The 21,271-nt window shown below is 29.5% G+C and overlaps 1 protein-coding gene across 1 annotated transcript in view; it reads right to left on the bottom strand.

Moving 5' to 3' along the window:
* Positions 1-21,271, bottom strand: part of LOC109593867 (choline O-acetyltransferase) — a 44,477-nt gene that overhangs the window by 6,082 nt on the left and 17,124 nt on the right. The window contains exons 2-3 of the mRNA XM_020008996.2: positions 16,003-16,091; positions 1,685-1,879 (exon numbers count right to left, since the gene is read on the bottom strand). Of these exons, the coding sequence (XP_019864555.1) occupies positions 1,685-1,816 (132 nt within the window). The 5' untranslated portion in view covers positions 1,817-1,879; positions 16,003-16,091. The remainder of the gene's footprint in view (positions 1-1,684; positions 1,880-16,002; positions 16,092-21,271) is intronic.

The raw sequence follows: 21,271 nt of genomic DNA, 5'->3' as shown, positions 1-21,271 counted from the left end.
TACTTCGATGAAAAATCTATACTATACGATAATAATAAAATTGCAGTGTAAGATAATTCAAATTCTTTCAAGACTTCTTTGATTTTTAAAATTACTATTATTACTTTGACACAGTCATTAGGTTTTGTAGACTTTTGACAATATAAGTGGTTTCAAATAGCCGTAATAATACATTCATGAACTGATTGATTTTCATACTTCCACTTCACATCAAGAATGTCTGAAATATGTACAATAGATTTCAATATACTATGTAAATTTATATACAATCTAGAAGCGTTTGTATGTCTATGAATTCGTTTTAATCCCCCAGGACTTAAAGAGCAAACAGCGCATTTCGATGTCCCTCGGGGGATTAAAAATTATAATTGGATTGCACGGGGCTGAGGTTACAAAACCCAAACCGAACGTGTTCTGCACTCCATCTCCCAGTTCACGGGATTACCTAGCGATTGTTTCAAAGGCAATAAAACAATAATTATTTCTCTCTACATTTGGATAATTAATTTTGTTGAATGAAAAGCGATTATATGATTAAATTCTACAGTTACTAATTTATATTGTGCTCATTTGCAGGGCTTATCTGTAGCTTATTCTGTTTGTATGAAAGAAATGATATTTCAATTTACTTCGTTTGTCAAGAATAACCGTTGTTTAATTAAACCAACAATAATGAATTTGCATGTGTGCAACAGCCAACAGCATAATTTAATGTAACGATTCGAAAATAAATCAATCAAAGCACGCCAAAATTCAGTAATTAACAGTGCAGTCAATTAACACTAATCACAGTTAATATCGTCGTGATAAACAAGGCGAGGTGATTGAGCTAGGTGTATAACGCCTGCCTAGGTCGATTCTGGAAGTGTGAGCATCCGACCGAGAATATCTGGGCTCCCCCAAGCCGAATTGATCTTGTTAGCAATGAAAATTGTTTGATCACCGATTCGGAAAGTAAACGCAGTATTTTCCACCCCCGGTTTTTTGGCTAGTTAGCATTGCTTACCTACTTCGTGGTCTATTGATGTAAAAAACGTAGACAGAAATGACTGTTGTTGACTTTATGTTCGAAGGCAGCCACAAAGTAAATAAGTTATATTCAAAAATTTATTTGTGTCTTTTTTATACAACCTGGCATGAAAGGCTTTTCTTGGTTTAATTTTTCATACAAATTATATATGTGGTATAATTTTAACTGTAAAAAGGTAGTTTATTACAATATAACATGTAAATTTCTTTAGCTATATATATATTATTTGCTATTTTAGCTAAACAATGCAATTCTTCCTACACTATATTTAAAAGATATTTATATTTTGAGTGAAAAATGGTACACCATTCAATTCCTAAAAAGGGACTCAAAAGTTTATATTGAATTTTCTTGTTGAACATTAGTAACACATTATTGATTCTGATGATTAAAGTTGAACGTAAAATACACCTTACTTTTTCCGGTATCTAATATAATATACTTTATATTTATAATATTCAAATTGTTTCATAAAATGTTTGTGAATGAGATATACTGCCTAAATGGGGTTTTAATGGGACAAATATCTATTTTCCATTTTTAAATAAATTATGAGATCAGTCATAAATCATTGTTTTTAAACAATTAATTGAAAAAGTAATATATTTATATTCATTTAAAACATTTTAATAAACTAATTATATAATGACGTACCCAGTTGTCCATCTTTTCTTTTCTGTCCTCAAGGTATAGCTGAAGTTTTGTTCCATGACCACCAGGTCCACCAAATGTTTCTATAATTTTTTTTAGTCTGGCTTGTTCGTTTTGGTCCAGGAGCGGTCTCATTGTTTTTTCATACTTTTGTAGTGTTACATCTAATGGTGGAACTGGGAGTTTTGGGAGTTGAACCTGTAAAAATATAATAACATAAAGACATTGTTTTATAGTACTAATTCAAACATATGGATATAAAACAAATCTCTATTCAAACTTGAAACTCAGTCAATTTATAGAAATTTGCAATTTCCCAGCGTCACACTGAAATCACCTAACAACGCCGCATTTCGCACGTGCATTATGAAGGAGTTTCCAGAATAAAATTTACATAAAACCGCCTGAAACTGAATCGCATGGGCGCGAATAATGTCCATGTGAATGGCATAACGTCTCTACCCTTGCCGATTTCTGTAATTCAGTTTCGGAATCATCCATATATTCATGGGCTGGGGGTTCCCCAAGCAGGGGTGGTGCAACGAACGCCAACAAAAGAGGGGTGACACTCCAATTAACATCTCGTGAATCACTCCTGCACCGCCACCGCGCCCAATTAGCCTGTTTGCTTAACATGTTACTTATCGATGGAAATTGTTGTATTTATTCATCATTTGCCTGTAAAATCAATATTTGTTTAGTCCGCCTTTAACGCAGCTACCTAATCCGAGATAAATATTTGAAACACACAATCTGTGTAGTTTTGTGTTAAGTAAACACACTAAATAAATTTTGTCATTTTTTGTGCTAAACGTCCTATTAAATCACCAAATGTTCGAATTTATTGTTATAGTTAAATTAAGCTTGTTTTATATTTCCATGTTTCATGTCATATGGAAATGCTTATTTACTATTACTATTGACCAAAAATTAAATTATACTTCATGTCTGTTATTCCCATAACATGTAATTTTACGTTGAAATAATTCGCTTTGTTGAAAATTTTTGACGTTTTACAATTATAAACTAAATTAGTCCCTGTTTAATTCGATTCGTATTAGCGACGTGTAGCGTGACATTGAAACATGATTCATATAGGGGGTAGGTTTATATTAAATTACGTAGTAAGTGAACATGTTCATGTGCAACAAAAATATTTAATTTTGAACAATTTTAAACGGACGACTAAAACACAAACTCGTAAATTGGTAACAATTGGTCACTCAATAAATGTATAATAATTCAGTTCTACTTTGTTGTTTGAAATTAAAATATCAGAAAATGTATTTTAAAAAATCATATATTAAATTAAAAAGCTTAAATTTTTGACAATCTCGAACAGAGAACATTGGCAGTGAAATTAAATATAAAAAAGGAGAGAAGTAAAGGAAGATTTTTATATCTTCTTCAAAAATCTTCTATAGTCTTAATTCCTTGCTGATATAATTTAATTCTTGATCTTATACTTTTGGTTTAGTAGGTGCATATTTCATATTTTAAGTTATAAACTTTTATATTGTAGGTGCGCTCTAGAATAAAAACTTTTTCAAGAGAGATGTGAAAAGCGACTTATAGTATGATATTTATTATGCAAATAACACCTTTAGAATTCCGTTCAGAATAAAATACGAATGTCCTATAAATTTATTCTCTTTTTGCATGAACTTAGGTGATTCTATGCTGGGGAAATCTACTTAACTAACTTCCTGACGCAAAAATATTACGTTTTCTGAATGAATTTTATTTATCAAACGTTATATTTTCGAATAAATTTGATTTCGTGCTCTATATAGCCAGGTGATAAATTTCAAATGCGCCATAATGTTTTGCCTTTCAATATTTGACGATTTCAAAGTAACCAAACTCCGAAAGCAATAAATATTCCATTTTCTAAACAATGTAACACAATTACAAAGAGTACACTCACTCCTTCCTTTATTCATGTTTCCAGGATAATCAATAATGTACTCCAAATGATATTATCGCTGCGCTCCCATTGAAAATGCTACTTTCAAATGCACGTAAGGGCGACCACGTGCAGGTTGTATGAAAAAGTTTTGGGGACCTTAGGGGTTAAATGATATTGTCGCGTGTTCCCACTCACCAGTCTGCCCACCTAAGTAACAAGTGCACGAACGAATATCATTTTAATCGACGGAACATAATGCTTTCCTGGTTCGAATCGTTAGTGCATAAGGATCGTTAAAGTGAGTACCTAAAAGATATTTTTTTTACTTATCGTCAATAGTCAATAACAATATTTACGGAATTTTTTTTTGTAATTATGGAATATTCCTCTAAACTTTAAATAATTAGTTATGGTATAATCTTATATTGATAAACAAAATATATAAGATTTTTATTTATTTAATAATTTATGACAATCATAATCTCATTTTCGGTATTATTCCTAATAAAATTCCTTCGTGACTAATTTCAATGTTGATAGATAAGATTTATTGTTAAAACAGAAACATTATTATTGTCATATGTGCAAGATGATTAATAAAAATTGATTAATATTTGTGTATTTAATTTAATTTTCTTTAAGAAACACAATTGTGGCCATATTTATAGCAACAATATATTAAAAATATGGGTTGTACTATTTGATGTTAATATCTATCTGTTATGCAACTGATCAATTTTATTGAACAAAATTAGAGAAATTGGACTAATTTTTATTTAGGGATATATTAAACAATAGTTTGCTTGCCTATTAAATAATTTATGCTCTTAATAAATACGTTTTAACAAGAAAATGTTCCCAAACACACATTCAAAATTGTGAAAAGGTCAAACCATCGATGTTTTGTCTTGACCATCTTTTGATGGCATGATTTATGACGTGCGACGTTTCGTTCCTCTGTTTCGTCCATCATCAGGACTATGTTGGTGGAAATATAAAACAATATTTTCATAAATTTTATGATAGAAGAGAGAAACATTTACATTTTATTAAATTAAAAAAGAGAATTAAAGGGAACACAACCATAATTATTTCAATTGATATTTCCATAAATACCATAGAAAAAAATTGTACAAAATTTATCACATTTTGCACAATTGTGTAAATTATTTCGATTTGAAAGTGGCAAAATCCAATTTTTTTCTTAGTTCCTGACGTTGATCAACTTATAGTCTACGGTATTATTTATTAAGTTAATTTTGTAATATTTTTACATCAGAAATAAAAATTATAAAATGATTGATTATTTTTATAATTTGATCGCCCATTTTCTTTTTACTGACATAATTAATGAATTTAATCAAATAAAAAGTAAGAAATGCTCGGGATTAATTTTGGTAATCAGCGCTTTTAGGGATATATTAAACAATAGTTTGCTTGCCTATTAAATAATTTATGCTCTTAATAAATACGTTTCAACAAGAAAATGTTCCCAAACACACATTCAAAATTGTGAAAAGGTCAAACCATCGATGTTTTGTCTTGACCATCCCAATCTGCAGACACCAACCCTAAAGAAAATATGAGGATCATGTTTATAACCAAAATCGACATAAAAATTTGACAAACTTCAATATACTGAGTTTATGCCACGGGGTAAAACTAAAAGAATATTTTACAAAGTATTAATGTTAAATTATATAACACAGATTTAATCATTAAAAATCCCTTTCAAAATTAAATTTGCTATATTTACATTTTTCCAGTTTAATTCAGAAAAATATATGTAACATTTTATAGAATAAGAATGTAGTAGTTTATAGTATAATACTGTATAAAACAACAACAGTAAATTAATATTATTTTAACAGTTCACATTAAATAAAAGAGTTATGGTTAAAATATTTAATACTTTTAGTTGCTTAATAATGACTACTATTATACATACATTTCATAAATAAAAACTGATGATAGACATTAACAAGTTAAATGTTATATAAAAATTTTTAAATCCTTTAATTATAATTATTAATTGTTATATCCTTTATCATAATTTATATCAATCAAAAATGATATTAGTCATTTTTTATGGAAAAATAAGTTTTTCATAGAATTTGACATAATTCAAAATGAGTATATATTGAACTTTGTAAAAAATATTGTATAGTTTATGGTAGATTATCAATTACTGAATTTATTTTTTCTGATATCAGGAATATCAGAGAATTATGACATACCTTATTGTATGGTTTAGTTTAGCAGAATTAATCAATTTATTAGAATAATGTTTTTTTTTCGATACTTCAATGGAGAATATTTTATTTTCATGAAAGTAATAAATTTTTATGAAAACAATTTTAATGGCATTCATAGAGTTACTTTTTGAGGTATTATTCGTTGAAATTTAGTTATAAATTAATAAAATGCATTTTAAATTCACTGTATAAATAATTCAATTGAATTAATTAATTTAAAATTAATGTAACTCTTTTTAATAAGATATAATTAAGTTCAAATATTGATTAAAGATCTGAACCAACTTTTAATTTATTATTTAGGCGAATTTTTATATGATTGAAAATGTGTGTGTGACTCAAATATTTTTATAATTTTGATTGCAATGTGACACACATTACTAAAATAAAGGATAACTTATTTAAACATTAGAAGATCACATGTAAAACTAAGATTGTTTTGACATAGATGAGATCGCACAACGAATGGTAAACAAACCCGGAATTCATTTCCTGCCGCGTCCGGACGGACCGAACTAAAAATCGACGTGCCCGACAGGTAAATGTAGCATTCTCCCGTAATATAAGAGCCACCGTATCGATCGTCGCTGAAAATATGGGGCGTACCGTTGTGAACCTTCGCCGTTGAGCCAGAGCTTTCGCGTACGTGGGTTCTACTAGTCCCGTGAGATGAATAGCTTGGAGGGTCAGTGCGACTCTCGGTTTCAACCTCATTTGCACACCGTGGAAAACACACCGGATTCCGTGTCTGTCGTCACGACGCCCGCCGCCTGTTACGGACCGCACTGTATCGACGTCGACGCCAGTCCGACACTGTCTACTGTCGCTCCGGGACAGCCTGGACAGCACAACTGCTCCCGGAAATGTGCAGTTAATACACACTTTTAATGGCATGATTTATGACGTGCGACGTTTCGTTCCCCTGTTTCGTCCATCATCAGGACTATATTGGTGGAAATATAAAACAATATATTCATAAATTTTATGTAATGAAAGAAGAGAGAAACATTTATATTTTATTAAATTAAAAAGGAGAATTAAAGGGAACACAAACATAATTATTTCAATTGGTATTTCCATAAATACCGTAGAAAAAATTGTACAAAATTTACCACATTTTGCACAATTGTATAAATTATTTTGATTTGAAAGTGGCAAAATTCAATTTTTTTCTTATTTTCTGAAGTTGATCAACTTATAGTCTACGGTATTATTTATTAACTTCCTTAATTTTGTAATATTTTTACAGAAATGAAAATTATTAAAATGATTGATTATTTTTATAATTTGATCGCCCATTTTCTTTTTACTGACATAATTAATGAATTTAATCAAATTAAAACTAACAAATGCCCGGGATTAATTTTGGTAATCAGCGCTTTCGTAGAGACAGAAAACTGGATAGATTGTTAAATAATTAATTGAAGTAGGGGGACCTCGGGCATTAATAATAAATTATATTCCATTTACTTTACTTCCTGCAGGTATACAAGGGCTACACCGTAAAGGGAGAGCGGACGGCACTCAACCGAAAATATAACGGGGCGGTGTGTCATTAAACAAACAAGCAGGATGGTTAAATAATCAGGGTGATTTTTTCTATGGAGAGAAAAACCGTGTTGTCGGATGGAAATTTAGTCATTATGGAAAGTATTATTGAATCGTTTTTAAAGTATCTGACATCAATTATTTTCGTTGCTTCATGAATTATGGACATAAATGTGATATTTTTTAAAATATTATAAAACGTTCAAAGATTGAATAAAACTGTTTGAACTTATGTACTGTTTGTTGAAATTACTTACTGAGTTCTATTACAATATTAGTTCTATTATAATATATTATTAATACACGTAAATATCATAGTTTTTTTGACTTAGAAGTTTCAAGCCAAATAATCTTTTACAGTTTGTTGGTTCTTTCATGAATATTTTGAGCCCATAGTCATATACCAAGAATGAGACCTTTTTTATATTTCAGTTTCTGGTAAACTGTCCAGAAATAATCACATAGCATGTCCTCTTTTCAATCACTACCATATCATATTATTGTAAAAATGCTTACTACAATATGTTTTTCATTTTTAGCTCCTAAATTAGCAGAAAATAATTTGAATTATATTATGAAAGAAATGTTATTACCTACAGCAATGTATTCTAATAAATTCTAAACAATTTTTACGTAATTAATAATTCTTTTCTAAAGAAAGAAACATAAATTATAACATTAAATGACATGCAAAATTGTGCGCCATTTTCATTTAATTATAGATTTTGAATACAAATATTCTTTCATATTTTAGAAAGTCAATTTTGATGATGTTTTGGAAATTCAGGTTTAATATTTCTAAAGGTATTAATTTTTTATTAAGCCGAAATCCATGTGATAAAATAATCTCAATGACAAAGAAAGAAGAAGAATTTTGGTAGTTACCAACAAATTAGCAATTATAGAATGAATATGTCAAAAATCAGGCTGAAATTGATACATATAAAAAAGTTGATTTTGTTTCAATAACTGTACAAAATAAGTTCTATTTCTTAATTATTAATGATGAAAGTTAAAAAATATGAAAATAAACACAATTATTGAATTACTACAATTGTAGTATCATTAAGTGATTTAAAATGTTTGTCTGTAATAAAAAATTCAGACCAACATACCATAAAAATTGCCATTTTATGGCACAAAGTACTGCAATTTAAAAAAATAATAAAAAAATATTACTTTCAGCGATATTTCAAAAAGGAAGTTAACTTAAAAAAACTTTGACATTTGCGAATTTTACATAAAATTTTACTATAAAAATAACCATTTCCATGTGAGTCGTTTTTTTTTGTATTAGTGGTATTGTATAATTTATTTAAAAATTCTCTCATTTCATTACTTCTACGTTTTCTTAAATAATAATATTATTTTAATATGCATGCATATATTTGAATTAGTTTTATAATCGAAAAGTAAAAAATGATCGCAAAACGGGAATATTATGTAAATAAAGATCTTAATTTACATAATAATGTCCCATTTACTTTCAATGGTTATTTAAAAACTTAATAATCGTAAAGTTTATGGTTGTCATTAGTATTCCTAGTCTGTAATGCGTTTTCTGTCATGTTTCATTTAAGGTGTTAAAATAGATGTTAAACACCAAATATATAGATTTCCTATTGTTCATATTCATTTTAATTAGTTTTCAATTTTCATTTTGTCATTTAAAAATGAAATTTAATTGATTAATTATTAATGCTTTTACCTCAAATAAAATTATGTAACTTTTAGAAAATATATATACGAAATTATTTCTTTAAAATCCAATAGTGATTTTCATTATTTATTAACAGTTTTATAAGTGAAATTAAATTTATTTACAATTAATAATTTCATTATTTTATTTTGGTTATCTGACATTCACAAATATTATAAACTTGATGGCATATGGGAATTATCGTAGCCAGTACAAATATGATTTCCTCCCTCGGAAAATGAAGAAACTCAAAACAAAACAGCGGTCGTAATAACACTTGAAAATAAAATCCTCTCAAAGCGTGCTCTTACAAACCTATGCATAATTTAAGAAGTTTACTTTACGTAATGTACGGCACAGTGAGCTGTTTATCCTGAGAAAGAAAGATGACACGTTTCCCGTGTAACGATTAAAGGGAAAAACAGAGGGGGAAAAATTCGGTTCTGGGTCCCAAGGGACATATGGCATGTAAATGGCATTTTGGTGTCTAGCTACGAATAACCGTATAACCAATTTTCCAGTCTGGTTTGAATTATAGAAGATTTTTTGAAATATTGCACGAAGACGTATTTATAAATCAAAAAATATGAAATTTAAGTGTGACTTATTTATCTATAAATCAAATTTATGTCATTCCTTTTTTACCTTTGTTTTAGTTACATTCTTTAAGATATCTTAAGCAAATTGAAATTAATTAGCGTTTGCAAAGTAACTCGAGTATATGCACATGCTGGGGAAACTAAAAAGTTCATTTACACAGTGTATAATATAAATTTCATAATTATTATAGTTATAATAATTAACAATATGTATTAAAATGTGGCAAGTACTTTTATTTATAATTGATAACTTATCAATTTAAAATGTTTTATAAGTAACTCTATACAAGTAAGTAGGACTCTTAAAAATTCTGATAAAAATTTAGAAAATAATGTAAAGAGAGGAATATTACAAAAACCTTTAAAATATTTGTTTTTAATTTATCAATAATTTAATATAGGTAGATGTTAACACCTAAATTGTTTTTTGCATTAGGTTACATAACTGAGATCTATATGGAACTTAATATTATTGACACGTAAACTCGAAATTGTATTAAAACTTAGACATTTGTCTGTTGCATCCTGAATAAATTTAGTATACAATGTTATATGAAACGTCGATAATATTACACGGACCTATATCCTCTACAGTATAAAATTTTATTGGATATGTATCGATCGACCCCTCATGCATCTATCAAACTCACTTTCGATGTTATCAGACATTACGAAAATTAGATTTAAAATCCATCAAAGGTAGAATGAGACAGCGGTAATCAAATGATCGAGTGGTGGATTCGAGGGTTTGGGGCTGTAAATATCCAACTGTCTAGAACTGACTCATCCAAGTCTCCACGTATAATTTCATAATAATTTTCTGTTTTCGTTAAATATTACTTCATAAGAAATTCGACTTTCGAATATGATGAAAATAAATTGAATTTTTCTCAAAGACACACATAATCGTTGATACGCTCGTCTTCTACAGTTATTAAGAATTTGATTAAACCGTCTAAAAAAAGAAAACGCAAGATCAAAACACAAAATAAAAACAGACAACCAATACCATCAAGTTAATTGGCATAAGGAAAAGGCAAATGAAAACAGTATTCCTCTTGCAGTTTCCGTTCCAATTTACTTAATGGGAGAAAAATTGGGGAGCAAATAGGGTGCATGGTTCGTTAGGGTTGAAGCCCGTAGCCTCGGGTAAGATAAGCCAACACCTTGACTAATGTTGCCGAGTGCCTTATCGAATCGATTATTTCTTCGTTTCTTGGCACTTTAAATTTCTGAAATATGTTAAGGCGAGTATTGAACGTTTTTACTGAATTAAGTGAATTAAATTTTTATATACGTTTTATTATACGTTTTTTAACAGCGAAACTGAACAAATATTGAGCCACATTAATCATAACATTCGTCCACCCCAAATTTCTGGTCGTATGTATGTACGACATATCTGTGTACACATAGATTCTGATCAGATAGAAAACGGGAGGAACGTGCTGTGTATGGTGAATTGTGGGTGCGAGACACGTGTCCTCGTTAAGACCCTTCGTATGGGGATTAGAGCACAATATCAAACGCACCATTATTAATTAACCTTAACACGGATAGGCATCGGATTGCTCAACGACCGATTCAAAAATTTCGCCCGCCGTATCATTTGTCAATATTATCTATCAGCACGCCCTTCCAGAAGTAATATTAATGGTTCGGAAGATAATGAACTTGACAAAGACAATTACTCGTGACAATAAACATATTTAATATGAAGGAAATTATTGAAATTAATGTTTTTTTTTTCAAATTTATGCGAAATTACCTTCCAACATCGATATTTATTTAAAAGATTTCAATCATTACAAAATGTTTTGTATGATGTACTATTAATTTATATAAATTGACAAGGCAGGATTACAAGCAGATGTCAATCTTTCATGAACATGAGAAGGGGTGATAAGGGTACCGTAACATAAGTAATCTGACTTTAATTAGCGTTAGAGCAGTAACTTGATAATATGCAATGGTTGCAAGATCAAAACACTTAATCTAAATTAGTTCTTAGAAACTTTAGCGGGGAGACTAATAAGTTTACATTAACTCTCTTAATAATAAAATATTTTATAATTAAAGCTAAGTGACAAGCATTATTTAGTCATTTTAAGCAGGGTTTTGTTATTTATCAAATACATTATGCAATAATATAATTTTTGTTCTAGTTTGCTCCCATGGAAACTTAGATAGTACCACTAATTAATTATTAAGTTAAAGTATACTTATATTGAGTGGAATTAGAATTAGAAAGATCACAATTTAAATGATTTAAAAAGAAAAATATACAATTGTAGTATATGGTGCCTCTTCTTTACAAATGTTCAAGAAATATAATAGTAAAAATATGAAAATGATGTCTTCTATTTTAAATTTAATTTGAAACCTAGAACTAAAAATGGTTCTTCAACATTTTGTATATTAATTGATAATATCTTAAATGTCCACAACAGCTCAATTTTTAAGCTTTTGTTCACTGCCATATTTTCAATATTCTGCCAAACTGTTAACTCACATAACACCAAAAATTTTGAACTGAATTTTAGTCTTGAATATCACGATGAAAAGGAACAAATTCGACATGCGAAACCCGATACGAGCTGCGTTAAGTCATGCGGATATTGTTACGACCCACAAACATAAAGTGTTGAATCTTCCCAAGTTTGTCATCAACACCACGGACACCTGCTACATAAGATTATTTCTCAGGCGCCCCCTTTTTACTCTACTTACCCTCTGGAAAGTGAGGGACAGACATTTGTGCAATTCATACCGCAGTATTATCACTGCGAAAACTTTTCTGGTGTTAAATTGGGGTGTAGGTATGGTTTTAATGCGAAAACTTTTGGCATTTTCATGATTATTTTAAAATCTGAAATTTATACAGATAATATTTATTTATATTGTAATTACGTTTAGATAAACCTGTAAATGAAATTTATTTCCTTTAAAAGTCAATAAATTTTACAAATTGATTATGTTCATTAATTTTTTTATTATTAATAAAATAGTATTCTCTAAATGGAAAGTGCATATTGGAGAGTGCACACATTAAAACTACATAATTAATAATTTACAGTCTCTACAGCTTATATTTCAACATTTTAAAGCGATATTCATCTCAAAGAAATTATGTTAACCAAAAATTCTCATTTAATTTTTAAATTCATTTTTTTATAATATTTACAATTTTCACAAAATTAATTAATTATTAGACTACAATATGCAATATTGGTGAATGCGCATATTAATACTGAAAAAATTATCATGAGGGTAATTCACCTATCTGATTTATAAGGAGTACCAATTTAACAACCGGAAATAATTATTTTCAAATAGAATACAGTTATTTTTTTCAAATAGAAGAATTAAGAATTTAATTTTCAATCATGGAGTTACTATTATCATCAATTGTAATGTTATAAAATTAGTCCTTGCTATACACGTTAACAGAAGCTCATCTTATGAAGAACTATTAAAAGCATTTTAAAATAAGTATTTTAAAATTCAAAATTTTAATATTTTTTCATATGTAAATCATTCAACTTTGATGTCACAATTTTCAAATTAATCATTATTTATATTTATGAAGCTTATATTAAACTATTTAAAGTACGCCACATTTTGTGATAATTATTCATTTTAGGAATAGAATATACTAAAAGAGAATATAATTATACATAATGATATGCTAATTTTATGGTGGCTCCATTTGAAATAAAACAGATATTAACATTTAAAGTGGTTAAGAAGTAAACGAAAATGCCAAGCATCTTTTTATTTTTGTAAATATTCATTTCAGCGATAAATTATAGTATAAAATTAAGTGACGAATGGTGTGCGAAATTTTATGGTGGTATAATTTGAAATAAGAAAGTTATAGGCGTTTAAAATAGGAAGAAAGTAAACGAAAATATTGTAATAACCACTTCTGACAGGACATTTCAGTATTAGAATTGCTGATAATACATTTTTTAATTACTTTCCATGTTTTCTTTAAAATATAGATAACGGCACAACCGAAAGTTGGAAAAATATCAAATTGATTTTTTAAATTCGTTTCCTTTAAAACCTTTAAATGTTTAATTTCTTTTAAGTATAAACGACGTTTCTCGGTTAAAGAAGTGCGTGTCAGAAATGCATGGATTTTCGACACGCGTGTGGAGCGCGGGAATGGTCTGAGTATTGATCGTCGCTTTGCCCCTGGTCTACCTGGCGCACCGTGACCTCTCTCCATCCGGGCAATTTGCCGGTTATTTCTGGAGCGATAGAGTTTCCAATTATAGGAAACTCGCCTTAGCCACAAAACCTCAATAACCGTACTTATTTTACAAATTGAACCGTTTGTTTTTTAATTATCACACTCTTCATTTTACGTCCATTCTATTAATTAAAAGGCCGCCGAGAGGGATTTTAAATAAGGGGTGTTTACTTTTTTACTTATATATTCTACAATTTCACTTCCAATCATTATTACGTTATATATTTTAATTTCTATTTAAATTTTTAGTGTGTAAATAATGATGATGTAACAATTCCCCTCTAAAAATGTCGTTCTAATCAGGATTATTTATATTTTACATCAATTTTTCTTTGTTAATAAAAAATATTTAATTTAATTATTACATTATTTATTTAAATTATTATTATAATATTTATTTAAATCTGTTTTATCATAAAGATACGGAAAACAATGAACAGTGAAAATTTCATGCCAATATTATTTCAATTATTCAAAATAAATATTATAATTTTAAGTAATACTAATGCTAATCGAAGGTTTATAATAACTAATAAAAATTTTAATAGGATTTTTTTTAGGTTTATTATTAAATTAGAATAATTTTTTTTTAACTTTAACGTTTAATTCTTGAATGAAATATTATTTTCGGTTTCACCAAAAGTTACATCAACTTTGTTATTTTCAATGAAACACTGTATATTTTGGTATTCTTAAATTCAACATTAAAATGTAAATAAATCTTGGAAAAACAAATAAAAACTATTGAATTTTAGTATCGAACATGTTACACAATTTAAAAATCCGAAAATCTACAGAGTGTTCCTTGAAAATTGTGTCATTTCCGAAGAAACCGAATATGGATACCGGATAATTGCTATAAATTCATAATCTTCTAATACAAAAGTTATGTCTCCCTGATTACTTGTACTGTGTTTGGTTATATTAAAGTATTAAACCAACTACTCTTCAAAATGAATTGAGAATATTCGGTTATAGTACACTAAAGTAAACGAAACGTATATTTTGCATTTAAAAATAAGTTTCACGTTATTCGGAAATTCACATAAATATGTTTATACGTTGCAGTGCAGAAATAAAACGACAAAACAGTTCACACAATCAGCAGCTTCCCACAGTATTTTAGATAGAACTCCCCAATAAATTCTTTGCAAAGTATCCACGAACTTCAAAGAAAACACATAAATATGAAACACTCTCATTTGCATGTGCATGTTTATTAATTAATTCACAATGCAAATTCAGACGGATGCTATTATAAAGCTACACTGCGGGGTTCAAAGTACAGGGGAGACTCTCAACCCTATGTGAACTCACTGGTGGTCTAATACATCCGACAACAATGGGATGTAGCCACGCCGTGTCACGGGGGTTTATATCACTCGGATGATATTAAATCGTACTTTATTGCTGTAGATAAATGGGTAATTTGACTAAAAATTATGCGACGCAGAGATAGAATCAAAGTTGGGTGCAGTCACCAGCCATTTATTAGCTTTATCACCGTAATTGCTCTAATTGTAGCAGTAACGTTATTTTTACCCGGTACTGTGTTTGCTTTATATTCTGTTCTGTAAAATTGAATCAACTGCAGCCATTTTTTGTTAATTGGCAGTTATTTAAAAAACTATAGTTGAAAATTAAAAATTCTTTCTGTATTTTAAAGTTTTATCATTATTATTTATTTAAAATATTATTTCTAGACCATGCTGTAAAGTTGATGGTAATTTTAACAAAAAATAATATATATTATATAATATATAAATTCGGGTTTCGTTTAAATAAACGGTAATTCCTTTTAGAGCTAGTACTGTAAAATCGGTTTCGAAAAGGAGACCAAAGCAAACAGTTTTCTTTTGCTTTTGAGCGCTTTCCTTTAATAGGGAATAAAATACAATCACTTCATTATTTGGCATTGGGCGGATGGGAGAGGGTGACCTGCTGTGCGTTAAAATTACATTCAAACAATAACGGGGGACATTTCAAAGGGGGTTCCCCAATGTGGGAAATTGAGTGTCAGATGCAGGTGGTGTACGAAGGTGGTGTTTTTTACCTCATTATCAGCCGAAGTTGAATTTGTGTGCACCAGGGACGTCCCCGATAGGAGCTTCTTGGGCAGTGACAGGATCGATTCGCGCCATCCTGAAATAGAACAGATAAATAAAATAATTAATCTGTTTGAATTGGTTTACAGTCTATTTGTCTGTTTCAGTAAGACATAATAGGTTACAAACAATAATCATTTGTTCATTTAGATTTGTCTATTGTTTATTATTCCATTTCAAATTATATCATGCTTTGGATAAAATTTCAATTTACCTTTTCAGAATAATTTAATAACTTGTTACTTACATTACTCTTTTAAAGATAATAAGATGATAAAAAATATAGAAATAGATTATGTTGAATTCACATATTATATTCTTATTTATAATTCCTTTAATGTAATTCAAACATTTACTTAAGTTTCAGGATCCTTTTTATCCTCTTCTTGGAGATTCCAATATCAAATTTGTTTCGTTATGAAACTTCAACGGAAATTACATTTAGTTGACCTTTAATCCTGCAACGGCTTTAAGGTCCGTAAATAACTCGCCCAAAACGGGGGACTTTACACGCCGACAGTAACGAGCGAGGGCTACACTTCTGTCGTCGTGCTCATGAAGCGCCTCAAAAAAGACATTCATTCATAACTGGATTACAAGGTTGGGTAAATATTTGAGAGGCCAGAATCATCCCAATAAATGTCAGAGCTGAAAGAAGACATAAATCAGGAGCAGCGATGTCACTTAACAGCAATTAAACCTCCCCCCACAGGATTAACATGATTACGAGGTCGCGTTAAAACATACCGATCTGTTGTGGGACCAGCCATCTAAAATTACCGAACACTTCATTAATTATCGGGCTTAATTGGCTTAAAGGCGCTTATATAAAAATGTGTTGTCAAAATGCGAATTCCTTGAGGAATAATGATGAATTTGCTAGAGTTTTATTAATGGTTTATTAATATTAATAATAAGTCCTTATTTTTTTAGTTTTTTAATTATCTTTATATCAATCTTTATTAAACCAACAATCTCTTTGAGACTGTGTCGTCTTCTATCGTTAAAATAATGGAGTATAATTAAAAAATAATAAAATATATTTTTACAGCTGTAACTTCTTGCTTGAACTTACCATGAATATAAAACCTTTCTTATTGTAAAAACACATTGTTAAACTATAAAATTAATTCAAGACCTTTACATATTTCTAACAAGAAAGTAGAATAATGTTTCCAAATTTATATAAATTATCATTCCTAATAATATCTGACAATGTAAAAAATGGAGTAACTAAAAAGTAAATAATATAGTTTAACGTATGTCTTAAATCTAATATTTAGTATGTAAGTGTGTCACAAGCCTTGAAAACGAAAATACAGTCCTTACACGCAACTAACAATTTAGCCTATCTTTATTTTTATCACGTTGTTATTACAAAATCAATACAGATTTATTGCTTAAAACTTAATTTTATAAAAACTATATAAACATAGTTATGTAACTAAAATGATTGTTAGATAAATGACAATAAGTGTAAGTTTAAAGTCTATAAAACTTTAAAGAAATTGATGTTTTGTTGATTTAATCTTGTACAAAGAAAAACCTCTGCATTGCAGATAAAAGAGAACTCATGTCTATTTATTCAGCTCAAATAATGCTTTATTGATTCACTACAACCACAATAATGAAATAATATAAATTCCATGGAAATCCGGTTTCCCGATGGAATTAAATCGGTGACCAGAGTGGAAAATTCTTTAATTATCCCGGAGAATGTCCGACTCAGCATCTTATGGGGAACAAATCATGGGCTGGTCCCACATAGGCCGTGACGTATCTAGCTAATCTACTGCCCCCGTCAAGGACCGGATCCCGCACCCCCTACACCAGACCCGCTTGATTGCTTTGTCAGGTTGTTTTATTGTCACGAGTTCATCACCGCACTTCGCACCATTTATTCCTTTTTTCGCATCCCCCGTCTTGTTCACCCGCACGTACAACTGAACACATAAAGCGGCAACAAATTTATTAAGAACGACATAAAACGTCTGGATTGTTTGCCACATCGTCATTTCAGCGGAAATAATATTTTTAGATGCGAGAATATGCTTCCGGGCTTCTAAGGTCAACTGCATCATTTGATGTAAGTATTCGAGGTTTACTAATCAATCTATCTCAATCTAAAGTATTACATTTAAATATTACCACATACCAAACATTATTACTTATTATTAAGGTCATAGAATATTATTGAAAATTCTGACGATCGAATGATAACAATATGCTTCCGCCTCTCTGTCAGAAATTTCATCTTCAAAACCGATTTAGGATTATTCCAAGAATTCCTTTCTTTAGAAGTAAGCATCTAATTTATTTGTAGAGACCATTTTTCATGTCAATCACTTTTCCAATTATATTTGTAGAATCGAATAGTCCTCGTTTGACAAGTTTCATGTATATATTTTTTAAATATACCATATTCTTTTGTTGTGTATTCATAGACTGGACTTTTATTTCCAATTATAATTCATAACAGTAATTTATTACGAACTATACGTGACACAAAAAACGGAAAAAAATTCCTTTTAACAAACATTTTTTTATATAATGCGGTTATTTTTGAGATATATTTTACTACACCAGACTGATACATCAAATTCGTAAAACAAAAACACGACCATATCAATATTCACATAAATAAAACAGCCAAAGGTGAACACAGTCCGAAAAGGCAGGGACCAATTTCCCAACAATAAAACAATAACGGTTTGATGTTTTCATTCTACTCCGGCATTTCCACTTGTTTTCTTTTTTATGGAGGACTCGCGCCTCCAGGCCATCAAGGGGATGGAAGGAAAACTCGTCTCCATGACTTTGTCCCCGGGGAATTCTCCCTGCCACTCGATCAGCTCAGATAACAACACTCATGTTCAGCCTTTGTTTAGAACAACTTACTGAGCATTACTACGCGTACCCCAAGTTTTACTAATTGCTTTCAGGTCTTGGGCATAAGTAATTGGATACTGGTTTGCACTTTACGGAGGTATTTCAAGAAGCCGTCGAAGAAGTTTTAAGGGTCAAATAAAAGTTAAACTCTTTGAAATTTACGGTCTTTTGCAGTATCATATTAATCAGAATTATTTCGTTTAATTATTTATTCCTTCAATTCACAGAATTTTATGTTTTCAGTCACAGAAACGTCTTTCAAGGCTTCAAGGCATTTCAATAATTACTTAATTTAGTTAAATAAATTGACGTTTTTATTTTGCGAGTGTGATATAAAGTAATTTATTTACAAAGAATCAATCTTTCCGGAGCTTAAATCATAAAACGGCTTCACAAAGAATCTTTTTCAATGCGGCATAAAGAAAACCCGACAGCAAGAAGTTCATTAACTCTCCGCAATGTTGGAATTCGATATTTTTTGTAGGGAATGCTACGGCAAGAAATTGCAGCCGGTAAAGCGGGATTTGTAAGGGATAAAGCTCGCCTTAAATTGGCTCGAATCTAAGGGTAAATGTTAGGTGCGCCGCTGGATCGATAACGTGGCAAATCCTCTAAAGGCAACCAGCCAAAAGAACAAGTCCAGTTGGTGTACATGACTTTCAATAATAACTACATTATTCACATTATTCAATTTCTAACCAATTTTTTAATTATTTTATTTATAGAAGAAAATGACTTTTTATAAATATGTTTAGAGATAATTATATGAATATTATTAACTGAATGGCCATTAATGATTAAATTTAAAAAAAAATAATCAATCAAATAAATTATCATTTTAGTGTAAGTAGGTCACTAGACATTTTTAGAACTATAATCGCTATAATAATAGTGTAATCGATTTTGAAATATTAAAGCATATTGTAATAATTTATGATAAAAGAGAGTACATTTCACACTTACATTCAGCTACCAAATTCAGCAAATGTAATACAATTTTTTAAAGGAATAGTTAAATAATTTTAAAAACTAGTGCGATAATATTATTATTTTTATTTTTATATATTTCCGGATAACAAAAATATACAAGCGTAAAATAGAATTATTAGGAAATTTTATTTTTGTCATATAATTTTATTTTAAATAACCAATTTAAATAAAACTCTATTTTATTGGTATAAACTTTTATGAGTATAGTTTAAATATATACATTTAAAATTTGTATTTGATTTTTATGGAACTTTATTTTGAAAACAAGAATTAAATATAACAATTAAATTATTAAAGATATTATGAAAGACATTAAACAAAATATGGTTATATTTATATTAACAAGTACATAAATGTGTGTGAGTATATTTAACTTTTAATTAATGAAAAAAAAAATTAAATTTAATATTGTAACACCTTCTATCGCTTGCAGTCTTTTCCTGAATGCTGGCTGCAAGAAAATTATAACTAATTCCGTAGGAAAAACTCGAGTCCCTGTCCCCGTACACGTTGAAGAACAAGCAACTTTCAATTTAGACATACCGAAGAATTTCTTATACCGATTTAATTCTCGTGTGAAGTACCCTCGGCGGCGCGCCCGTAAAATTGAAGTAGCGAGTTAAGAGAATCATTCCGACGATTTAAATTGGAAAAAAGGGGCCACAAACAGTGAAAAGCCACGGTATAAAGCCCCGTCTAACTGCAGTCTACGCATTTCTTTTATTTGCTCGCGCCTCACGTACACCGACTAAGGTAAATCCCCCGAGATCCTTGCTAAAAAGTTCCGAACGCTAACTTTGTCTCCTTCACAAAGGAAACAAAACGGGATGGTGGGGAGGGGTCCGGATGTCTTCAGGGATCAAAACAGTGCCGTATTTTAAGCAGGTCTGGAACAAGAACTTTAGGCCGGGGATTAAGACTTTATATGAGAATCGATTGAGTCCATAACTGCTCTCAGACTACGTGTAATTTAATTTTGATAAACTTTGGTCTTATAAGTTTTATGTACTTTTCCAATTTTAGATGAAAACAAATCGAAAATAAGAATATTTTAATCCGTAAACAATTTTTGGTATGGATTTCAATTTTATTTAAAATTTACATTGAAAATATATTTGCAGCCAATTTTAATAATTGACTCTACTTGATTCTGGTAGTTTTTAAATTAAAATTTTAATTGCAATACCCATGATCCCATGACATAAATATGCATGTAGGAATGATCAATTTCGTAGTAGACATTTCATAACTAACACTAAACATGATAATTCTATTTACAAATGGTTCATTAATTTTTATTGATCTCCATTTCAGTACAGGTAAGATAATTTAATTTTA

The sequence above is a fragment of the Aethina tumida genome, chromosome 3 (assembly GCF_024364675.1).
Source record: "Aethina tumida isolate Nest 87 chromosome 3, icAetTumi1.1, whole genome shotgun sequence".
In the NCBI taxonomy this organism is placed as follows: Eukaryota; Metazoa; Arthropoda; class Insecta; order Coleoptera; family Nitidulidae; genus Aethina; species Aethina tumida.
The sequence above is the reverse complement of the archived record's forward strand: the minus strand, read 5'-3'. Positions and strand labels throughout refer to the sequence as shown.